This window comes from Pteropus medius, unplaced genomic scaffold (genome assembly GCF_902729225.1).
Source record: "Pteropus medius unplaced genomic scaffold, Ma_sr-lr_union100, whole genome shotgun sequence".
In the NCBI taxonomy this organism is placed as follows: Eukaryota; Metazoa; Chordata; class Mammalia; order Chiroptera; family Pteropodidae; genus Pteropus; species Pteropus medius.
The window spans coordinates 465,834-484,547 of NW_024352000.1; the positions used below are offsets into that span (position 1 = coordinate 465,834).

Here is an 18,714-nt window from a genome sequence, read left to right on the forward strand (position 1 = left end):
ACACCACCTGCGTATCAAACTGTGCCGCATGGTCACCGCGGTAGCCAGTCCGCCCACCTGGGGCGTGACGATCGACTTAATAACCCAGGATGTGAAGGAGGGAGTCCGAGGGCCACCTCAGTGAATGGCTCTTCTGGGTCTAGAGCCCCATTCACAGGTTGGGCTGAGGTTGCACTTGGCTTTGGCAGAACCGTCAGCTACACCAGCAGGACTAGGAGAGGCTACAGTGTCCTCCCAGAGGGGCCTCCAGGGCCATCAGAAGATACACAGCAGACACTTTGGGCCCGTAGGTCCTGGTTTGTGCGCTGGGCTTACTCAGGTGGTGTGTCTTGGTTTATATCTCTGACCCCAAGGACTGAGATGCTTGCCCAGTTCCCAGAGCTGTGCCTGGGTAGCGGGGGCCTCGCGCTGCTGGAGGCACGTGAAGTTTTGGCAACTGTGACATGCATGCTTTTGTCATCTACTGATTTTTTTTTCAATAATGGGTAGTCATTTTAAACTGTTTGCCTTACGAAAGTAGATTATAGTAGATCTTTGAATCAAGAAGCTTATTTTTAGGCACTTCATATAAATTACTTTTATGTAAGAAAGTCGTCAAGTGTTGGTGTCCTTTTACTTCAGAATGCAGACCACATTTATGCCAGTGTGTCACTTAGCAAAGGAGCTGCTAAGTTAACAGTTTGCAAAACTGTGAGACAGGCACTTGCTATACGAGGAGCCCGGGCCTCTGCTCAGAGAGGGCGTTTGAAGAAGGAGCTCTGTTTCCACAAGTCCTGGAATAGTGACCGTGAGCTCAGCCCCAGCGGCTCCATCTTCCGATTTCTCAGCTTCATCTTTTGTGCAAAGGAAAAACCATGAGAATTATAATTATCCGCGTCATCGCCCCTGCATTAGTAATAATAAAATTTTTTTAATTATTAAGGAAGTATGTCATCTTAAACGTGTACACGGCGGAAGGCTGCGACCTGAAGAGACCCTCAGCATTTCTCAGGTTCCCTCTCAGCACCTGACAACGCTGTTTTAAGGCCTGTCACATCTGCACATTCCTGTTTCTTCGACTTGTCATTTCACTAATTTTAGTACCCGTGTTTTAGAAAATGTGAAATAGGCACGTCAGTCTCCATCTTGCTCTTTTGTTTATGTCTGCAGTCCTATTTAAAGTCAGTATTTCCAACCACAAAAGGTGTTAGAAAATTCTATTTCAGACTTATGAGGAAAAGTACAGCAGGGCGCAGTTCAAACCTTACACGGTATTTATTTCTGATTCTCTACAGCTAACATTCTGCAGAAAGTAGTTACAGTGAAATGTTGAAACTGTGGGAAACAGTGGCTTCGAGGCCGTCTGCATTTTCTGAGCCCCTCTCCACACAAAGCCTGGAGCACAGCGGGCGGGACAGTGGCCCTGGAGCCATGTGAGGCATCACAGATGGGTCACAAACTCGGAAATGAGACACTTCAGAACCTGCCCAGGAGGAGCGGCCCTGCACTCGGTGTGCAAATGCTGTCAAGGCTCCAGTGTGTCATGTGACCGTGTTGAAAACCAACTGTGTGGGAAAACGAAGTGTGGACCGGCCTCTGGGAAAGTGGCCGCCTGTCCCAGCTGAGGCGGTGGGGACATGCCCACCAGAGCTGCACGTGCAGTGAGCGTTGCCACCTCCGGTGGGCTGGGTGTCTTGGGCTTCACATTCTAACCTCTTACAAGTCCCATTATTCCCGTTTTGTGACCTGTGGAGTTGGTGGTATAATGACCACCTCGCTGAACCACGTGGACCCAGTGACGTCTCTGAAACACCCCGTCCAGCTCTGACACACTTGTGGACGGCTCTTGGTTCCCAGCCAGTGAGGCAAGTCACCCTTTTCTGGACCAGTAAAGCAGGTGGTGACACACACCCTGTGGGGTCGTGAAGATGGGCAGCCACGTGTACACAGGGCCCAGCCGTCCAGGAGCGTCCACAGTGGCCACTGTCACAGTGAACGTGTGCTGGGAGGGTGGGAGCTGCCCTTACAGAGCATGGCGTCAACGCTTGTCGTTATAGCCCTGGAGAGGAGCCTGAGAACCAAGCCGGTTGGTTTGGAGGACGGATGCTCAAAGCAGAACTATACAAAGAAAGAAAAAACGGGTTTATCAGTACGTAGCTGCCGTATCCTGTGGCCGTCGCAGCTAGAAAGCTAACAGTCCGGGAGGAAGTGTTAGCACGTGACCCTGTGACCACCACGTAAGTGTGTGTGGTCCTGCCCTCACCTGCAGATGCCAGTAGGGACTATGACGATGGCCCTCAGTCGGCTGGTGAGCTGCCAGCACTGGCAAAGCTTGAGCCCGCGGACAGAGAAGTGCACTCAGGGACCCTGCCGACACAGCCACCGGCTCTGGGAGCGGGTGCCATGCGTTGGGCTGTCGGGAAAGGCAGGGGCTCTTGGAGACTGGGAGGAACGGCCTGTCACAGTGTGCACAAGGCTGCCACACTCACGCGGCGCCTCAGCCAGCTCACAGGACAGCCCCACCGCGGACCTGATGCCTGCGGGCCAGCTGGGTGCCAGCCAACTCGTGCCGGGGGCTGTCCTGTGGGCCCAGGCATGGCATCCCTCGGCCCCCCAAGTGGACTTGTGACCGGGTCGGAAGATGGCAGACGCAGTAACGATAATACCGAATCAGCACTTGAGTGTAACCGTTGTGCACGGCCAACTCACTCGTACAAAATGAAATGGAACAAGAGAGCCTAGTGGCCACACCTCCAGCTGTCAGTCACCCCGAAACAAGAGTGGGTGTGTGGGAGATCCAAGGGCACAGACAAATCCATGACAGCACTCATGTGGACATGCGGTGCCAGAATCCAGTGCCACTTGCGCCCACACCTCGTATTTGATATCCTATGGGTTTGTTTTTGAAATTCAAGAAGACACCAAATCTTACCTACATGGGCATCTGCATTTACCTAGCACCTTCCACCTGATTTATTCAAACACCAAACAAACATTTACTGAGTTTCTAAATGTCCCCAAGTGAGCTCTGGTAAAACCTATCCAATAAAGTTAAATTTCCAGTTTTTTAAAAAGAAATCTCTATTTACCATAAAGCAGGGGGAGACTTCCAACTTGCATTTTGTAGCGGATCAGAAGTCTTGGATCGGCTTCGCAGCCTTTGCTGATGATGACCCTGTGATGATTACATGGTGCTGCGTCTCGGGCATGAGCCGTTCCCACAACGCTGGCTTGCTTCAGAAAAGTCTTACATTGCTGCGCTCTAAGAGTTTGTGATCATCAGAGAAACAAGGCTGATAGTGTGCACGAAACTGCGCACTCGACTTTAACCCTCACAGGAAAGGACTAGTCACGCGACTTGTGGCGGCCACAGCCAGCTGTCCCCACCGTCCGTTCTCCTGGTGGCAGAATGGGTAGCTGGCGCATGACAGACTGTTTCCCAGTCTCCCTCACGGCCCGGTGAGGCAATGTGACCAAGTGATGGCGAATGGGATAGGAGGGGCAGTGGTCCGTGACACCTCTGGGCCGTGCCCCTAAAATCAAGGGCACTCCATCCCCTGCTCCTGATGTGCGGACGTGGTGGTGGCGAGCCATCGCTGACTACAGGAAGTGCAAGCAAGGGGCGATGGCGCTCCCAAATATCACAGCATTCGATTAGAGAAACAGGAATTTAAAATACGTGGGACTGTTGCATACCCGTTCTTTTTAAAAATCACTTAAACCTAAGAGTTTACAAACAGGTCGTACACACAGGAATTCGTATGTGATCAGGTGATTCAAATCAGCAGGTAAGAATGATGGTGAAACATTGATTATGCAACTAAAAAAAAAAATTACGTTAGATCTGTCTCACCCCAGAATGAAAAGATGCAACATTTTTAAAACGAGAAGGATTTAAAATTTTTTTGCAATGTTGGGGTAGGGAGCGTGGTCAGAAAACCCAGGAGCTATAAAGGAAAGATGACAGATGTGACAGTGTGAAGACGGGAAACACTGCAGAGCGAAAGACACCATGTGAGGCACACAATAATGAGGACGTGTATGCAGGGCACGTGACGAAAAGTTACCATCCACGGTCTGTAAGGAAGTTCTTCACATCAAGATTAAGTCAAGTTGGCCAAAGAACACTGAAAGAAATCATAGAAAAAGAAAGACGAACATCCAGTAAACCCCTGACATAACTGTCTGCGCCTCACTAATACATTTAAAATGGTATGTCATTTGTCACCAAAGATTGGCAAAGACTGAAATGATCCGCTATTGGCGAAGACGCGGAGAAATAAGCTCTGTGATGCCCATTGGGGGAAGTGCAGAGTAATGAGAGTTTTTAACCTTTGGGAACGTAGTTTGCCAATGTTTGTCATAATTTATGAATTCTAGCAATTTTATTTCTAGAAATAGATTCTAAAGAATCCCATAAATATAAAGATATTCTCTACCACATTGCGTGTAATAGGATAAAACTAGAAACAACCTAAGTATCCAATTAAAGAGGAATAGTTTAAAAAATTATGACACTTCCATACACTGCATTGACGGCCTGTCACTGTATAACGTTACCCCAAATTTTAGTGGCTTAAAACCACAGTTACATATATTACCCTCACTGTTTCCGTGTCAGTTCTGGCTCAGTATCTCAGGTTATAGTCCCTGAAGGCTGCCCTGCATTTGGCAGATGTCGCCCACGAGGGTCTCTCACATGGCTGGCAAGGTGACTGCCATGTGGCCTTCCCCACAGCCTGTTTGAGTACAATATGGTGGCTGGCATCCCCCGCCGTGAGCAATCCAAGAGAGGCTAAGGCTGAAGCTGGGATGACTCGTGTGACCTGGCCCCATCCATCCCACAATGTCACCTCCACGGTGTTCTGTCGGTCACACGGCACGGCTATGATTCATCGAGAGGGGAAGATAGAAGGGTGTGAGGGCCGGGCAGCAAAGACCACCGGCACTGAAGCTCGAAGGCTGAGTCGTAGTTCAGCCGGGTAAAGAGATGCAGGGCGACCACTTCTAAAACCCTTGGAAGACATTTAAGACGAGGAAGCAGAGATGAGGCTGAGAGGGGCGTGGAGCCTGGCTCTGGCGGCGCTCGCAGCCCAGCGAGGAGCTTGGTTTTACACAAAGCTGGTGAGCCACCAAGAGGGTGCGTCTTAGATCAGCCTGGCTACTCCGTGGAGGGTGAATTGAGTGGGCAAAGACAGGAGGCAGGATGGAGGAAGGCCATCAGTTAGGAGGCTATTGGAAGGACCCAGACGGGAATTAGTAACTGGGATGAGGCTGGTGGCAACAGAGCATTGGAGATGGAGAAGAGCTGGGCATTCTGACACGTCTGAGAAGAAAGCCTGCAGGACTCATGTTTGGACATGGGATGACACCGCAGCAAGGACTCGAGTTTGGCCCCCAGGTTTCACTTGAGGTTTGGGGATTAGACACAGTTCAGTATTTAACAGATTGTTTGAGATGCCTGCACACGTGGAAATGTCCAGTAGGCAGTGGACATATAGGACCTGGAGATCAGGAGATCTGTCTTGACAAAAAAATAGACGAGTCATCAGAATATCGGTGGAAATTGGAGACGTGAGCCAGAGAATCTTTTTTTTTTTTGAGTAAGAGAAACTTACAAAGGAGACTGAAAAGGGATATCAAGCAGAGAGGAGGAACACCTAGAGTCTGCCGTGGCAGAAGACAGGACTGATCCACTCACATGTGTAGTAAGCACCCATATGCATTTCCTGTACGGCATCTAACGCGAAAGAGAAAGATTGTATGTGCTACTAACCCAAGCAACTGAAAACTGAAGATTGTGCACCAGATGGGAAAAAGCCAAAGAAAGTGTCCAAGTGGGCTTCTAGACGACGCAAACGAGCAGTGTTCCTGGACCTGCACCTCAGTCACAGCCTGGGACCCGTGCCGCCCCCAGGCTGGCTGTATCCCAACCGAGGACTCGTCAATCCATTTACTCATACCCAAGACATGGCAGCAGTGGATGCCTCCTTGTAAGTCCCAAAGCTTTATCTTGCTCAGTGAAGCCATTTCACTGAGACGACTTAAGAAAAACCCTATACAATAAGGGCTGTATTTAAGGAGAAATCAATTGGCGCATGTATTAAGCACGCAAAAATGTATTTCATGTCAGGCATCTTAACGTGAAAGACTGTGAAGATGCAGTCCCTGCTCGCAAGTCCGTAACACGAAAGAGGGGACACCAACCGTCACGTTGGAACAGGGCAAGCGCCATCTGAAGAAACAGCTGACATTTATGAAAGCCACCCAGCAGATACCTCAGTCCGTTCGCACAGCGCGCGTGCTTGTTACTACCAGCGACAGACAGCGAGGAGGAAACCGTCCAACAGAGGCGGCCGGGGGAGGCGCCCTGGACGGAGGGCGCCGCGTGGGAGTGCGGCGAGACCCGGGTCGTCCCTCCCAGACGTGCACGGCCGAGTGGCCGGGGCGTCGCGGGGCACGGGGCCGCGCCCGGCCTCAAAGGCTCGCGCCGCACAGCGCGGGGACAGCGACGGGCTGGATGACGGGGCGCGCGTCCGTGCAGACCGACCGCAGAGAAAACGGCCCCACGCACGGAAGCGTCCGCGACTCGGCCACCGGCGGTCAGCGAGCCGACCGGCACACAAGGGCGCTGACCGCGGCTCCGGGGCCCAGGACGGCGCACGCAGCCCAGCCCCGCTGACAGCGGGGAACTTCCGAGTGCTCGGCCGGGCCCGCGCCACCCCGGCCGCGCCTTCCGTACCCGCCCCGGGGCCGCCCCCGCTCCGCCCAGGGCCGCGCCCCCTCCCTGGACCGCGCTCCCGCTCCGGCCCGGGTGGCGAGCGGAAGTGCACCGCTTCCTTCCGGCCGGCGCCGAGCGGGGCGGGGCCCGCGCTGACGGACAGCTCCCGGGGCCTATGGGCACGGCCGCGGCGGCACGGCCTCCCGGCGCGCCGCTTCCCGGGCGGCTGACGCCCTCAGGCCGCACTTGCAGCGCGGCGAGCGGCCCTCCGCGGCGGCCGGGTCCTCGCAGCTCCCGCGGCGCTGGGCGCCCCGCCCGCCGGCTCCTGCCCGCCCGGAGCGGCGCGAGCACGGCCGAGGCGCAGGTCCGAGGCGGGGGGCGCGGGCGGGGACGGGGAGGGCGCGTTCCGTGCCCGCGGCGCCCGGCGCCCCGTCCCTTCCCAGCACGAACGCGCGGGTCGTGTCACCTGACGGGAGACTCGTCGGGCCGCTCGCGCGGTGGTCACGGCCGGCCCCGGGGGCGTTCAGCGTGCGTCCCGGGTGGGCGCCGGTGGCGGCCCGAGGCCTCGCTCTGGGTGCCCGCGCGCACGTCGGCGACGGCTTGCGTTTGGACGGACGGACGGACGAATGAACGAATGAATGCACGAATGCACGCATGAGCGGCACCGTGGCGGCAGCCGGCTCTTCCCTTCGGGGCAGGTCGTTCGCCGTTAGGGACTCGGCCCGCCGAAGCCCGGGCCGGTGGCGGTCGCGCGTAGTGCTGGATCGGAGAAACGCGCGCACCCCGAGGGCCCGAGGTGTGGGGCCGCCCCCGAGGCACCCCAGAGCCCCGCGAAGCTCCCAGGGTGGATGTGTTGAAATCCACGCACCTGCCCCGAGGCCCCGTTTCGGCCCTTCAGAATCAGGCCTTCAACACTTACTACCGAAGACCTCTCCCGGGGCACGGGCTGTAGAGTCATGTCAGACTGTAATTACATGACTTCGCGGGGGCCAGGGGTTCAGGACGGGGAACCCCTGCGGGGCTGCAAGAGGCTTCCTGGGAGGAGGGTGCGGGAAGGCGCGCTCGTGCGCCCAGCTGCGGGAGGGCACCTGGTGGACGCGCTGTGCCACGCACCTGTCGCCGTGAGAGGAGCTCTGGGGACTGGGCTGGGGTCGCTGCGCACGGCCGGCGGCTCACTCTGGCGTCGTTTGTAGGAGAGGTTGGAAGAGCAATGCATGTGAGTCTGACATCATGATATCCATCAGGCAAAGGAAAGGGGTCAAAACCACAGAAGTTTCTGAGGATCATGCGGCACAAGAAGAAAACGTGAAGTTGGAAAATAAATTGCTGTCTGGTAGGTGATTTAAATTCAACCAGCATTTGGGATCGCTTTTACTTCCGCGTGTTAAAATGCCACTCCCATAGGCTAAAAATTCAGTGAGACCTAACAGTTGAGGAAACTCGTTCTAATACCCAGTGTTTTAGTTCCTCAGATAGTTTGATTGCAGTTCGATCACACTGGTTCTACAGTTGTGGTTGGATTAAAAAAAAGGAAGGGGGAAGCCCTGGTTCCTCGAGCGTCTTTCAGTGGCTGGGGGTTGCCAGGCAACCCGCGGCGGTCCCAGCCGTGCTTTCCCCTTTTCTGGTTCACGTCCGCTGGTCGGTCAAGGCAGCCCTACCTGGGTGAGTTCCTCAGCTCATTAAAGCACTGGGAGATGAATCAAACAGTTTTTCAGTCTTTATTTTCAGTCATTTTCCTGAAATTTTATTCTTTACTCTTTTGTTTGGTGGGAAAAGTGGTCAGAATTTCATGTTTTTAATACAATACTAAAGACATTTGCTAAGCCATACGTCACCCGGCATTAATTACTAACCTCTCACCTCCAGAGTTCATGAGCATGGTCAAGGTTTTTAAAAGCAAGGATGAGAAATTCCATCTCCAGACAGTTTGGGTTCTCTGACAGAAGTTACAGAGAACCAGCCATGTCAGTTCCTACCAGCCAGATCTAGTAATTTAGAGAAACAATTTTATAAAATAAAAGTGATCTGTATTGAAAAATCAGGCCATGCAACTCAGCTATTAGCAATTTCGGATGAGACGGTGCTTTCTGAAGACCTTATTCAGTGCAAATTCAAGTTTGGTTTTTTAAATTAAAACATAACTTTGAGGGCTGTTTTACCAAAGCAATATTTGTTTATACCAGGAAAATCACCCGAAAGCTAAAGAAAAGCAAAAAAGGAAAAAGTATTCCCCTAAACCCACCCGTTCTGAAACTGGCATGCAGGACACTTCATCTTGCCGTCTACGTCGCCCGCAGTGTGAACCTGCCAGCGCACACGCCTGTGTGGCTTCACAAAGCTGATGTGCTTTTACTGTGGTTCTCCCATGTTATGAACATAAGTAGTCAATGTATTTAAAAATATTGTCAGTGTATCGTCGTGTGCCCAGAGCGTAATTTATTTTACTAATTCCATGTTGGATATTTAGATGATTTTTTGACCTTGTGCCTGTGCAAACAACTGTGATAAATATTCTTGTGGCCAGATGTTCATTTAAAACTCTAATTATTTGGGGGGGTGATGGTATGCCTAGATACAGAGTTGCTGGCCACACAGTAGGTGAACACAAGTCGTAAGCAGACTGTCTGCGTCCTAGACACGCAGCCCACGCGCTCCTCCGGAAATGAGCCTCGCGGCCCCACAGCAGTTGCCCAGCTGGGTGAGCACAGGCTCTGGGCGTTCGCTGAGTGAGGTGATATCCCTTCCACAGGAAGCTCGCGCCCCAGAGTGGAAGTGGGCAAAGCGGTGCTAAGTGTGTGGGATCAGATCTGGGGTCACAGAGCAGCCTGACTGTCCACTAGGGACACAGAAGCTCCCCCGGTGATGGGCAGCTGGGACTTAGCATGCTTGATAGTCTGAAGGAAGACTGTTAACTTCTGTTTCCTTTTTCTAAAAGGTTGTAGCAGTACAAGATTATGGAAGACTCTGTCATTTACAGTTGGGGGAACCATTGCCCTTTGCGTTGGACTCCTTACCTCTGTCTACCTGGCCACTTTACACGAAAACGACCTATGGTTTTCTAACATTAAGGTATGAGGCTTCTACGATCGTTGAGTGATTTGCTCGTTGGTGTATCCAGTTGGTAGCCATGGAGGCGAATGACCACACAGTCAGGCCATACAGAGGCCAGTCTCTGACAAGGTTTGGCAATGGAGTAAAAAGACCACATTTGTGAGTTTAAAGTAGCATCAGAGTTCCCTAAGCCAGCGCGTCCCGCCGCACCAGCGTGCCCCAGCTACCTGGTGGTCAGGCCACCCCGCGCTTTTCCAGCTGGGCTGTGCCATTGGTGCCGGAGGTGGCGAGTGACGTCTTCTGACGAAACCAGGTATAAGAGGACACTCCCACGTACACCAGGGTTGAGGATTGATTCTGAAAATTGTGTGTATGTATGTGCAATACGAACATTTTTCTTCCATTGGGTACAGTAAAAAAACAAAACAAAGAAATTGGAAAGCCACTGCTCTAAACCGTGGGGTCTTCATCTCCACAGGTGATGTCGGCGCGTCCGCACCTTTCCAGCGGTGTGTGCAGGTGGTCGGGGACGAGCCATAACTGTCATCACATTCTCAGGAGGCTCTGTGATTTTATAAACACCAGTTTCCTGTTCTCTCTTTAAACATTTCTAGATGTCACAGTATTTTCAGAACAAATTTATCACATTCGTAAGGAAGCTTACACATTGCCAGTGTTTTTCATCCAAATATACCATGTTTTTGATCTAAAATGTCATGATCTTTGACCTATTTACCACCGTGCTTACAAAGGCAAAATCGACCTTCAGAGGTCAAAGATGTGTCATCTGTGAGGACATTTCAAAGAGTCAGTGTAGAACCTGAAGACAGTTCCCAGAGTGTCTTCCAGTGTTTTGCGCTTTGGTTTCCTTACTGGAGTGAGCCTCCAGAAGAAGAGCACTTTAAATGACACACTTCATTTGTATGAATCATTCCTGGTATGCTTATTTTTAAAACCTGTCACTTCACTTCATAGGTATAGCATGTATTTATATCTCTTTATACAAATCATCATGATATCAAAGAATAATGATTCCTTAGGTGACAGCTGTTGGTTTTCTTGTCAAGAAAAACTTTACTCACCTGTATCTCTTTAAAACGAGGTGCTTACAAACACATTCCGTAGAGTTAAGCAACTTAATGCTTACTTATTAACAAGTATGTGGAATAAAGGCCCAAATGTCCCTCCATGGGTACATAGCCAAAATTGAATGCTGTGACTATCATAAAATGTACTGAAAGAGACCGTGTGATTTAATTTTAACCGGTAAGTTTAGTTCTTTAATCTAAAGCTCATATGAGACCCTGCTAGCACCCTCAGATAAGCACGCCCCATCATCAGGAGACCCAGGCATCCCTGACCTTTCTCTCTCTGCCCTCATGAGGTGAGGAAGTCGTCACACTTTTACCTGGTGTTTCTTGAGCACCTGTTCCGTGGGAAACCCCGAATCAACACCGTGGGCACGTTGAAGGATAACAGGCTTCTGAATTTTCCAGCAGGCCTTCCGGGGTAGTGAATGGATCCAGCAAATGCGTATGACGCTCCTGCAGTGCGCCAGGAGGCACTGCTGTCAGAAGCGGCAACACCGCTGGGCGGGACAAGGCGCCGCCTGGGAGGGGCCCGCCGGCGAGTCGCAGTGCTTGACGCCAGCACTACGCTGCGTAGGACGGCGTCGTAGGGGCACGTAGCAGGGGGCCCGCCCCAGCTTTAGAACAGGGACAGTTCTAGGGGACGCGATGGTCAGCAAGACCCGAAGGGCGAGAAGGGTTAACCAGGCAAACTGGGGGTGAAGGGACGAGAGCAGAGAGTTGAGAGGGGAGACAGCCTCCCTGACCTTAGAAGCCACGCTTCCTCCCTCCGCACGGACCGCATGGCGTCCTCGCCGTCCTCCGGGGCGCCCGTGCACCGTTCTGTCTGCCCAGCAGGCTCCCCTCCGTGGCCCACAGCCTCACTTCTAGGTCCCTGCCCAGCGGCCACTTAACACCACCACACCGCCCCCTTCCCTCACCGGCCCCCTCGGCCGCCCTCATTATATTTTACTTGTCTACTTAGATGATAAATTCCATGAACGCGGAGGCTTGTGTCTCTTTTGTTCCCTGTTTAATCTCCCAGCAGAATGCTTGTCACTTGTTGGTCAGGAGGTGGTCGTTGAATGAATAAATGATCTCATGAATGAGGTGGGTAGACTGGAGGAAGAAGGCACCAGGAGAAGCCCAGAATCCAGTGGGGGCCAGTTTAATATTCAGGCAGAGGCTGCTCACTCCTTCTAACTGATATCTGTCTTTCCTTGTTAATTGCATTATTCTTTTCATTGAAACATAAACCTGTTGGGATCAAGGGCTAAATTCTTAGACCTTTTCATCTCTCCAGCAAACGGATATTCAATGATAAAGTTAATTGTCGTTTGGCTAAAAGCACTCGAGCTGCTCAATTTTTTAGTCTTTTTTTCCTTATGCTGCCATTTGCCACTGCTAGGCTCTTATTTATTTGCTGTTACAGAATCAGTATGTCCACCCATTGGATGCTCATGCAAAGCACGGGGTCTCCATGACAAACAAGGCCAGTGCTCAGTGCGGTCGCTACAGCAGTACCAGGGCCAATGGCGGCCTCAGTGTCAGCCCAGTGGAGAAACTGTCACTTCAGCAGCAGTCTAAGCTCCTTCCCAGCCTGGCGACTGTCACTCATCACAGCTCCAGTCAGCTCGGGGGCAGAAATCATTCATTCTGACAGAGGGACACGGGTTCAAACAGCCGGGAAACCGCGTGTGCCATCAGTGCGTGCCGCAGGCATGGTTCCCAGTGCAGAGCTGTGAGCAGGGCTGTCCTCTGAGCTCCCTTCTTGGCGAGACGATTTGTCAGCCCAGCGTGAAACAGGTTCCGTTTATAAAGTTAATCTTCCCATGGCTTCCCCACTGTCCGCAGCCTAGTTATTGGGGGGCAGTTTGTATAAATGGGAGTCATTTGCGTGACATTTTAAAAAACTGATGATATGCTTCCTTTGCACATTTGCTGTCATTTGTCTACAAGGGTCGGTGGCCTTTCGTGTTGCCGAGGGCGCATGTCACTCACCATGAGCGCTCATTTTGTTCTCGATGCTTTTTCCTTCTGGTACGTCTGCTGAATTACTATCTAAGCTACTGCTTGAATGGCTAGCTGCGCACGTCCTTAAAAAGACAGTTCCTTTGTCTTTCCACTTCTGTCTCATTATCTGTAGGGAAGGTGCTTTCACTCTCCACACGGCGCTCCCGGGGACCCTTGCGGACTGAGCAGGAAGCACCTGCCCGGCCGCTCCCTCTAGTGCAGAACGCCACTGCTGGACGTTTTCATTGGCACAGCCCACCAGGCGAAGTATAAATGGCTGTAAAACTGGAAAAGCGTTTGACTGAGTAAAGCAGATGTTCTCTTAGCAGGAAGCAGATGTAAAACTTGCCAGTGTCTGTCTGATAAAGTATAGCATTTGGTTCTGTACAGCTGGTGCCGAGATTGCCGATTCATCATGTTTGAACGCATTTTCGCTAAATAGGACCCTCCGTTCTTTACACAGTCTGGGCGCATCGCGGAGGGGGTGGGGCACGGGAGCTTTCTGCCCTTCGTGCTTGGAGCAGCGCTTGTCCCCTCCCACCTTGATGGAGTCAGCCTTTTATTCTGAGAACCATGCAGGCTGTGAAGCCCCCACGAGCGCATGACTGCTGCGGGTCTCCAGGCTGTTTCGGGGTACAAGGTTGGGGTTAGAAGGTTCCACTGGGGGCGGCCATGCTTGGAACATTTCAGGGCAGCTGGAGAGAAGAAAGGGAATGTAACTAAACTTGATGGTTTGGGTTTCTTTTTTTTTTTTGCACCAAGGAAAGCTAACATTTGCTCAGTTAACGTCAGTTCACAGCCTCTGTTGTTACTTGACCAAGTAAGAGTTTGTACATAGAGTAGGTGATACCAGCTCCGTTTTATGTTCTCAAAGGCAGGAGAGCCGCTTTTCTCAGAGACCGAAGGCGAGTGGGTTAACGTGACCGCTCAGGGCTCTCTGCCGCTGTGGAAGACGCGTCCCGGCTCCGCGGCAGACGTGGGAGTCAGAGCCGCCGCGTCCTGTCGCTCCACACCCACCTTTGCGTGGAGCAGACGTGCTGATCACAGTGAATTTCAGAGCCCGACTTGGCCTTCTTTGTAGTGTTTGATTTTTCCAGGATAAACTCGTTTTATACAAAAGGAAGCTCATTATTTAAGATTTGCTACCTACCCCTCCTCTCTTTTTTTTTAAGACTTAACAGCGATAGAACATAATAGTTTGTTTTTTCAAGGTCAATAATGGCATGTTTATACTCTTAGGTAATTGAGTATTTCTTCAATGCTTTATTCATGAATTGATTTATAATACTTATTTTTAAAGGATAGGAAAAATAGTTAAAGGGTATAAGAAATAATTTCCAAGTCTGATGATAAATAGCATAAATGGTTCTTTTAATGAAATATTTATTGCTATTTGAAAAGAGTCGGTGGTAGGAAAAAATAAAGATGCACTAAAAGTTTATCCACTGCAAAGCCAGACGTGTCGTGTTCGTCATCCTCCCCCAGTGAGGCTGGGTTTGTGGAGCGTGGAGCTGCCGTAGCAGGAAAAGGCGTAGAAGGAAACAACTTTTAGACACTGTCTCAGATTCTAGGACCTGGACTTTTGAACGCTGGTATGAAGGAATCTGTGATGACATAGATATAATTCTTAGTGCATTGATACCGTTTTTTATTTATATATGAAATACAGGCTCTAAGAGTATTAACAGGACTATTCCAGAAAGACTTCCCCATCCTCATTGCCAGCTGCCTACATACTTCATGTTAACGTTTTACATTTTATAAAAGCGTCCAGCAACCACGTTGACTGATAGCTATTGCTCTACACCTTCAGTTCTTCTAAGTGGAGCATTTATGTGAAAGCAGTTTAAGTTCCTTGCATCCATTTTCCTACCTGAGCGCCTTCCCGCTGTGCAAGAAAAGCCCACACGTGCAAGGCCTGCCCCTTCCCCAGGAACGCCTCCCACCCCTACCGTAAAAAGAAAACTGTTCATCTCGTAAGCAGGTGTCTAAGGCAGTTACAGTTCTTTTTATTTGGGAGATATTTTTGTACTGATCCAATTTTATTTCTCACTAATATTGTAAAAATGGTGGTGCGAAATAAAAGAAAAATGTTAACTGAAAAATCAACTTAAGTGGAACTAGATATCTCCATTTTAAAAAATGGTTTGTTATGGAAAATTTTAAGTATCCACAAAAGTAGAGAATAGTATAATAAGCCCCTATAATATACACCCAATTCCTACAATTATCAGCCCTGTATTGTTTTCATTTGCCAAGATTTCTTAAGACTGTATGTTCAGAGCTGTTTTTTCCTTTTAAGTTGGAGTTCTGTGTCCTGTTTCTATAGTGACAGACATCTAAACAAAACTAGGTCACGTGAGCTCATAGCCCTCACTTCATTTCAGGAAGTGGAGCGAGAAATCTCCTTCCGAACAGAGTGTGGACTGTATTACTCGTACTACAAGCAGATGCTGCAGGCGCCAACCCTCACGGAAGGTAAGCGCCGTGTGCTGTCTTGGGGTCGGCCGCGTTCTCTCAGTGTCTCAGCCAAAAACTACTTGTGCACCGAAGCATGTTAAATGTTTCGTATAACTTGCATAATGTTTTCTTTGAACTTGCGTGTCTTTCCCCGTTCACATAGTCAATCCATGAAAATGTTTTGCTCTATAAAAAGCTAGGCAGCACTTTATATAATGCCCCTCTCCTTGCCTCTCAGCCCTACTCCGACCCAAAATTAATCTGTCTGCAGTTGCTTGGTTTTCCTGCTGATTTGTCTCGTAATCGTTTGGGAAGAGGGCTTTGCAGCTCAAAGGCACATTGTCTAAGCAGAGGCACTTGATGGTGCAGACGAACGTCGGGGCGGTCCCCAGTGCTCATACAGTCCTTTATTTCACAGTTGCCATTTCCCCATATTTCTGTTTCTCAGAAGTGTAGAGCTCGCACTCTTTAGCTTTGCTCCGGCTGATGGAAGCCCCAGAAAGGGTCTCCCTGTGTAATACACACTTGACGCACTTGACATGACACGTGACACAGAGTTGCCCTCCGCTAGCCTTTGCCTGCATCCAGATAGATTTGGGGCAGGAATCCTTCATAGCTGCCACTCTGTACTTCTGGTTTTATTACACTAAGAGACATGAGATTTTGCTTATCTTTCTTTTTGTGCTATAAAAATTAATCAGTTGGTTTCTGTGTAGAGAGCCAGATTTACCCATAATAAGGTTAATTACTCATCAGCCAAAACTTGAGGCTTTTAGCAGCCGTTTGATGATCGTTGCCTGTATCCATTATTTCAGCAAGGTGACAGAAGGGACATTTTAATTCCGTCGTTGTTCCTGTCATTATTAGCAGGAACTCTGCTATATAGAAAACCTTTTCTTCATCAGCTATTTGATCGCCCTGAGGTACAGTTGATATGAGGCAGGATAAGCGTCGACATTTTTCCTCATGTAGTTATTCATGAATTCCATATCTGCTAATTGCCCACTTGCTAAAACTAGTCACCCCCAGAGCAGTATTCATGGCGTTTTCAGTCACTCAGTGCTGTCTCGTGTCCCAAGAGACAGAAGGCCATGAAGAAGGCACACGGAGCAAACACGCATGTTCCATGAGCTTCCTCCAGTGTGAGCTAGCGTTAATGAATCAACCGTGTATATTAAAGAAACACACGTAAATCAAGGTCACGTGCTGATCGGTTGCTAAAAATTTATTATCAGAGGCTTGTAGGAACCTAACGCCATATTTCCTGCTAGTTCAGTGTCACTAAGTCAGTTTGCACTGCAGCTTCGTGGAACGTGACTGCCGTAAACAGTGAGAGTCAGCTGTCCAGGCCAGTTCTCAGGATTATGAGCTGCTTCTCCAGCACCCTCTAAGGCAGCGCTTCCGACTCAGGGCAGTCATGTCCCTAGGGAACTGTCAGAATGTCCAGAGATGGTTCTGGTTGTCACAGCCGGGGGAGGGAGAGAGCATGCTACTGGGATTTAGCGGGTCGAGGGCAGGGGTGCTGCTAAACATCCTGCAAAGCACAGGACAGTCCCCACAACAAAGAACTGTCGGGCCCAGACGTCAGAGCTCCAAGAGTGCTGAGTGGGAAACTGCCGTGACGGTGAACTGGGCGCCTTCTCCTCAGGTGTCACTGTGCACTCAGTTCACTTAAGTCATTTGTTAAGATTTTTCTTTTAGAAAAGTCCAAACATTTTAAAAAAAAGAAAGAAAGAAAAGGTAGACGGAGAGCCCTGTAACGGGTTTCCACGTGTCTGTCGCCCCACTGCAGCACTTACCAGCTCATGACTGGCCCCGTCACCTGGCTGCCCCTCCCTGTCCCCAGCCGGTGACTACAGAGTAACTCTGGGACAACATCCTGCTTCATGTGCGGATATCAGTGTGTCTCTCTGAAGGATGGCAACTGTCTGGTATAAGCATGCCGCGTTACTGTCACTGTAGCACGATTCGGAAATTACTTACCGTCTGAGACGGTTATCATGGCCTCCACTTCTTCAGGAATATGAATGTTGAATAACTAAGCTACACACCCGAAACTAATGCAATATTGTATCATAGCTATATTTTAACAAAATCTTTTTTAAAAGAGTAATATCTAATGCCTAAATTTGAGATATTTAATTTCACGATTTAAAAGTAAAAAAAGAAAAAGAAAAAATTACTTACTATCAAATGTCCAGTCACTGTTGGATTCTCCTGATTGTCTTACAGATTTTTAGTACAGTTTTTGAGATCCAAAAACCCATATGTTATAGTCATTTGCTGTGTGTCTTTAAGTGTTTCTTTTAATCTATAGATTCCTTTCCATTTTTTTTCTTGTAACTTTTTGTTGAAAACGCTGAGTCATCTATCAGGTTTTCCCACTTTCTGGTTTGCTGGAGCCTGGGGTGCCATCTAATGCTTCTTCGGGTCCGACCCCCACTGACCGAGGCGAGGCGCTCCCGGGTCTGGGTTCTCTGCCTGGTGAGAAGCCTGCTGGAGGGTGTCACACCCTCTGCGTCAGGAGCATGTTCTCTGCACGTACTGAAGACTCTGTGAATAGTTCAAATGAATGATTTTAATTGTAATCATTTTTTCCTGATTTTTCAAATATCGACCTTAGGTTTTCATGGCTTAATGTATGATAACAAAACTGAATCTATGAGGACAATTAACCTCCTTCAACGAATGAATATATACCAGGAGGTTTTTCTCAGTATTTTATATAGAGTTCTACCCATACAGGTACGTTGTGCTCGGTGACATTGAGTTGTTCATAGAAGACGAAAGTCAAAATCTGCCATTTTAAGTGGAAAGTTTCACATATGTTGTTCTGATGTTCAGCCGGCTTGGTATAAAAGCAGCAGTACCCTAAATCTCTTTATGAATATTGCGGGCTTTGCTTTTTACTTATGTTTTATAAGATATTTTGAACAGATAGAAGCTTCTTGGCTTATATATTTGTGCAGTGTAGAACTGATAAATATTTTCAGCGTAATCACTCCTCACATATCTTTAAAATAAAAAACATTGGAAAATGAGCAAATTGCAGGGACCCCTTCTAGCGTGAGTACGGTAGACCTGGACAGAGCCAGGCAGGAGCCGGAGTCGCAGGACCGCCCCCCGCTGTGCTGGGGGGGCCAGGGGCTTGGGATTAACGTCAGGCTTCTGAGTATGGACTGTCGGCTGTCACTTTTTAAATGACAGGGAGAAAGGTCGGGGCTTCCCTAACAAATACCTTTTATGGTTCCTTTTTACAGAAATATTTGGAGCCAGTTTATTTTTATATTTACACCTTGTTTGGACTCCAAGCCATCTATGTCACAGCCCTTTACACAACCAGCTGGCTCCTTAGCGGCACGTGGCTGTCAGGACTCTTAGCAGCTGTCTGGTATGTCACTAACAGGTGAGTTGGAATCAGTC

The 18,714-nt window shown here is 49.6% G+C and overlaps 1 protein-coding gene and 1 long non-coding RNA gene across 4 annotated transcripts in view; one reads left to right on the forward strand and one right to left on the reverse strand.

Moving 5' to 3' along the window:
- Nucleotides 1-914: 914 nt before the first annotated feature.
- Nucleotides 915-6,375, reverse strand: LOC120589141 (uncharacterized). The gene is made up of 2 exons (XR_005649396.1): nucleotides 3,069-6,375; nucleotides 915-2,097 (listed from the first exon to the last, which is right to left on the reverse strand). It is a non-coding gene; the product is annotated as an uncharacterized LOC120589141 (long non-coding RNA).
- A 543-nt stretch (nucleotides 6,376-6,918) lies between these two features.
- Nucleotides 6,919-18,714, forward strand: part of DPY19L3 (dpy-19 like C-mannosyltransferase 3) — a 39,315-nt gene continuing 27,519 nt past the window's right edge. For all 3 annotated transcript variants that reach the window (XM_039846537.1, XM_039846538.1, XM_039846540.1), the window contains exons 1-6: nucleotides 6,919-7,064; nucleotides 7,894-8,033; nucleotides 9,636-9,769; nucleotides 15,219-15,309; nucleotides 17,915-18,036; nucleotides 18,552-18,697. In XM_039846537.1, the coding sequence (XP_039702471.1) occupies nucleotides 7,931-8,033; nucleotides 9,636-9,769; nucleotides 15,219-15,309; nucleotides 17,915-18,036; nucleotides 18,552-18,697 (596 nt within the window). In that variant the 5' untranslated portion in view covers nucleotides 6,919-7,064; nucleotides 7,894-7,930. The remainder of the gene's footprint in view (nucleotides 7,065-7,893; nucleotides 8,034-9,635; nucleotides 9,770-15,218; nucleotides 15,310-17,914; nucleotides 18,037-18,551; nucleotides 18,698-18,714) is intronic.